This window comes from Babylonia areolata, chromosome 6 (genome assembly GCF_041734735.1).
Source record: "Babylonia areolata isolate BAREFJ2019XMU chromosome 6, ASM4173473v1, whole genome shotgun sequence".
NCBI classification, from domain to species: domain Eukaryota; kingdom Metazoa; phylum Mollusca; class Gastropoda; order Neogastropoda; family Buccinidae; genus Babylonia; species Babylonia areolata.
The window spans coordinates 19,733,596-19,738,595 of NC_134881.1; the positions used below are offsets into that span (position 1 = coordinate 19,733,596).

At 45.3% G+C, this 5,000-nt stretch overlaps 1 protein-coding gene across 1 annotated transcript in view; it reads left to right on the forward strand.

Moving 5' to 3' along the window:
- The window catches only part of LOC143283467 (uncharacterized), a 16,092-nt gene extending 15,181 nt beyond the window's left edge, over nucleotides 1-911 (forward strand). The window contains exon 3 of the mRNA XM_076589708.1: nucleotides 1-911. This exon is cut by the window's left edge and continues 140 nt beyond it. Within this exon, the coding sequence (XP_076445823.1) occupies nucleotides 1-830 (830 nt within the window). The 3' untranslated portion in view covers nucleotides 831-911.
- Nucleotides 912-5,000: the final 4,089 nt, after the last annotated feature.

Here is a 5,000-nt window from a genome sequence, read left to right on the forward strand (position 1 = left end):
CTAAAGCGCACCCCGCCCCTCTCCTCCTCCACCACCACCCTGCCACCCCACGCCACCACACCTGGGTACCTGGCACCCTGGACAGCTTCAAAGAATCTTCCTTCGGGGACGCCGCCAACGCAGGGGGAACAGGAAGGGAGAAGGAGGAGGAGGAGGAAGAGAAGAGGTCTTCACCCGTCTCCTTCCCCTCGTTGGTGTCCGGTAGCGGGGTCGGGGCCGGGACAGGGATGAAGATGACAAACGGACTCCAGGCGTCGTCGTCGTCGTCGTCGTCATCGTCGTCGGGTAAAGGCTTTCCTATGTCCCCGTCAGCTACGGCGCAACTTGGCGGAGACGCGGAGACCTTCAACAGTTCTTCTTCTCTTCCTTCCACGACGACGGCGCCTAACGGAGCGTCTGCCTCCTCCACCCTAGCGCCGCCGACGCCGTTGCTGCCGGCGTCAGGGAAGCCCATTCTCAAGCCCTTCAACCCGGATGCCATTCCGGTGAGGTTTCGCAAGCGGTCCTACGACCCCTTCTCGCCGCGCTCCGTCTATTCCGATCTCGCCGGGACTTCCGGTGGCCCGGTACCGCTGAGCGTTCGGGGAACCACCATGTACCACCACCACCACCCGCTGTTGGGCCCGGAAGGGGAGGGGGCCTTGGGCTATCGTCGTGGAGCGGGAGTGGATCCCCGCCAGGCCTCGGAGGACTCCGCCGCCTCGCTACTACGGGGGAGGTCCCAGAGCTCCACGTCTCGCCGTGAGGCCGAGCTGAGGAAGAGGGCGGTGAGGTTCAGCATCTCCGACCAGGTGTACGAGTTCGCCCCCGGGGAGCCTTTGGTGCCCTGAGCTTCGGAACGAAACGAAACGAATTAAACACACACACACACACACACACACACACACACACACACACACACACACACACACACACACACACACACACACACACACTCCATCCCCTCGTCCCCCCCTCCCGCCCTCCCACACACAAATAAAAAGAAAATATCTTCTTCTGTTTTTTGGTGGTTTTTTTTTCAATTTCAGGAGGGCAGTAATGACAACATTGAAAAATTGAGAGGAAGAAATATTTACAGAGACCCAAGCGTTGACACACAACCGCTATTCCTGGTGGAAGAATCTGGTGAACAGTTTTTTTTTTTTTTGGTTGTTTGTTTTTTTCCTGTGCGTCGACCGATTGACTCTGCAGAGAAGAGAGAGAAGAAGAAGACGAAGACGAAGAAGAACAAGAAGAAAGAGGAGAAGAAAGAGGAGAAGGAGAAGAAGGGTGTGAATGGGTACATGACTTCTGTAGGGGAAGGGATAAAAATGACTGAAGATGGAGATTAGCTTCCGCCTCCCTCAACCCCCACCCTCGCTACCCCCCCCCCTTCCCCATCCCCCTCCTAACTGCCCTGGATTCTGACTGAAGTGTTTGTATCAGCTGGCTACTGAATGTGTTATTCAGTGCAGAGCTGATTTTTTTTTTTTTCAAGAAATACAGTATGGAGGGAAAACAGTGAAACGCAATGATGTATGTATGATGAGTCTTTCTTCTTGGGGAGAATCCCTCTGGCCCTGGACTCGGTCCTGGTGTATAATCAACGAGCTTGTTCCAAGGGACCCATAAAATATCTGAGCAGATGTACTATGAATTTGTCCTCTCGCTCGCTCTCTCTCTCGCTCGCTCTCTCTCTCTCTCTGTCTGGGAGATGCCCAAAGCTCTTCTTCGGTCAGTGTATATTGCAGGTGTGCTCGCGGAAGACTCCTGTTTCATGATACTACCCTGGACTCTGATCAAGTGTGGGATTGTTCCCCCTTAAAAACCTCCTGAAACTCTGTGACAAGGTGTGTGTGTATATGTCTTTGCTCCGGGAAATGCGCCAAATCAATGTCCTAAGAGAGAGAGAGAGAGAGAGAGAGAGAGAGAAAGTAAAGAAAAGAAAAACCATATCGAAGTGTATGTTTGTTCTGCAAGAACCCCTGGAATCTCTTGACGATACAAGTTTGTTTGGGGGGGACAGTCTCTGGCTAAACTCTTCTGCTTTGCGGCAAAGAAGTCTGCTGATCTAGAGAATCATCACTACTGTCGTAAAACAGACAACAACAAAATCTCTTCACCAGGTGTATGGGAGAAAACACTCCCTTTTTACTGCTCTGGACTCTCTCTCTCTGTCTCTCTCTCTGTCTCTGTATCGGTCTCTCTCTCTGTCTCTCTCTTCCTCCAGGTATAGGACCTCGTTCCTCCAGGAGAATTTTTTTTTTTTTGTTCAGCCTGACAACGTGTGTGTCTCAGAACATCTTTGCACCAGGAAAACCCCACCACCCAACATCACGCCCCCTTGTGATGGAATCTCTCTCAACTGGCGGATCGAGTTTGGCAAGGGCATCCAGGAGTCATGACCTGGGTGCGGCCCGGCCCCCTTAGAGTGTAAGGAACTAATGGCCGAAACACGTGACTGAGGGAGGCAGGGTGGGTACTTCTTCTCTGAAGACATTGTATTGTCCAGCTCTCCCTAGAGATTTTTTTTTATCACACAAAAAGAACAACAGCAAACAAGCGAAGAAATGGTAATGATGAAAATGGCTATAAGCAAGATCATCTTTGAAACGTCTATCACACCCTGAAACGTATCCAACTATGATGATCATCAGCTATAATTATGCGTTTCCATGGAGATGAACTCTTCTGACCCCCGAAGGGAAACGTGCATCTAATAAAGGTCACGTGGGGGGAAAAACGTTGTGCGACAAATTAAAACGTAAAAAAAAAAGTGGTCTTCTTCATTGAAGGGACCGGAATGCACCCCGATGGGGAGACAGGTGTGGTTAGTGGCAGGAGACAAAGAGTTAATACTGCACGGACCGATGTTGTAGAATGATTATGATTGCGGTTGGAACTACATACCTAACTACATATGAAAGGGCACCACCTTTGAAAGGGCTAGGCCGTCGGTTCGTCATGTCTAGTTAGCTTTGCTGGTGATCAGTCCTTTCACTTTCACATTGTGGTTACAGAGACGTCAATCATCAAAAAAAAAAAAAAGAAAAAAAGAAAAAAAAAAAAAAAAGAAAAAAAAAAAAAAAAAAGACTTCTTGCACCAAAGATTTTGTCTCCTTGCGTCTACTTGTTATGTTTCGGATTTTGCGGTGTTATATATATATATATATATATATACGACAACAACACAATTGTGCCGAGATGTTTTCATGTTTACTTTTGTTAGTTGTTTTTTTTCAAATGATTCTATTCATTTCATTTTTCATTTCTGTGTTTATTTTACATTGTCTTGTTACAGTCAATTTGTATTTGTAGTTGTATTTCTTTTTATCACAACGGATTTCTCAGTGTGAAATTCGGGCTGCTCTCCCCAGGGAGAGCGCGTCGCTACACTACAGCGCAACCCATTTTTTTGTATTTTATCCTGCGTGCAGTTTTTTTTTTTTTTTGTTTTTTTCAATTTTATTTGTCTTTTTTCCTAAGTGGATTTTTCTACAGAATTTTGCCAAGAACTACCCCTTTGTTGCAGTGGGTTCTTTTACGTGCGCTAAGTGCGTGCTGCCCACGGGACCTCGGTTTATCGTCTCATCCGAATAACTAGCGTCCAGACCACCACTCAAGGTCTAGTGGAGGGGGGAGATAATAACGGCGGTTGAGCCTTGATTCGAACCAGCGCGCTCAGATTCTCTCGCTTTCCTAGGCCATCACTCCACTCGATCAGTTCATTGCTGCTTGAACTGAAGTTTCGCAAAACATCTCGTTTTGTTGTTTTGTTGGCTTTTTTTCGTTTTCTTCTACGGAGTGTGTGATATGTTCAGAAGAAATAAAAGTCTCTGTTATACAGTGTTGTTCCCTGTTGAATCTTGGCTGCCTTCCAAAATACATTTAACTATGAGTATCTCGTTAACCATTTCTTTAAAAAAATGAAAGAAAAAAACAACAACAAAAAACTAGTCAAAACAAAAAACAAACAAACAAAAAAACAAAAAACAAACAAACAAACAAACAAACACCAAAAAAACCCACATAAACAATTTCGGTAAAAAAAAAAAAAAAAATTAAAAACAACCCTTGTTACGAAGTGCAACTTAATCCTGACTACTGAATGATGTCCTTATACAATTTTCTTTCTTTTTTTTTTACGTGCCAGTTGCATTGCTCGGACGGAAGAGCCTAGTATGGTCGTAACCCGCTACTAACTGTGTGTTGGTATGGAACTGACCAATGGCGTAGTTCGGTCAACGTAGGCATTTAGTCACGTGTAACTGTCAAAAAGTTAGAACCAAGCAATGCAACTGGCAGCAGGTGTCATAGGAATGAGTGTGGTATGTTCCAACACCAACACAAGTTTCTCGGGGGTTCAGTTTCTTGCTTGTTTTTGCACACACACACACACACACACACACACACACACACACACACAGACACACACACACATACACACACACACACACACACACACACACACACACACAAGCTTGCACACTTGGTGAGGTGGGGTGAGGGGGGAGTGGGGTTGTGGATGCGCGTGTATGGGTGTGAGCGCGCGCAAGTGGGAGTCAAGAATCAAGAAAAGAAAAAAAAAAGCGCGTGCACACTCGCAAGGTGATATTGATTTAGCTCCCACACCCTTCTCTGTCTCTGAGTCTCTGTCTGTCTGTCTGTCTGTCTGTCTCTCTTTATGTTGCCCTGCTTTGTGTGACCTTAGACAAAAACTTATTCATCCGAAATATTATAGAGATCCGTCTAATTTTAGGTTCAATTTACTCATGTCTTCAAGACAGGAATATACTGTGTATTACGAAGCCATATATATATATATATATATATATATATATATATATATATATATATATAATGATACTCTCATCACCTTCAACTTGATATCACACTGACTCGCTCATTATTTGAACAAGACATCAAAAATAAATAAGTAAATAAATAAATATAATAAATTAAAAATAAATAAATAAAAATCTAAAAAAGGCGGCAATTCGTCGACAAAGCATTATCTAACC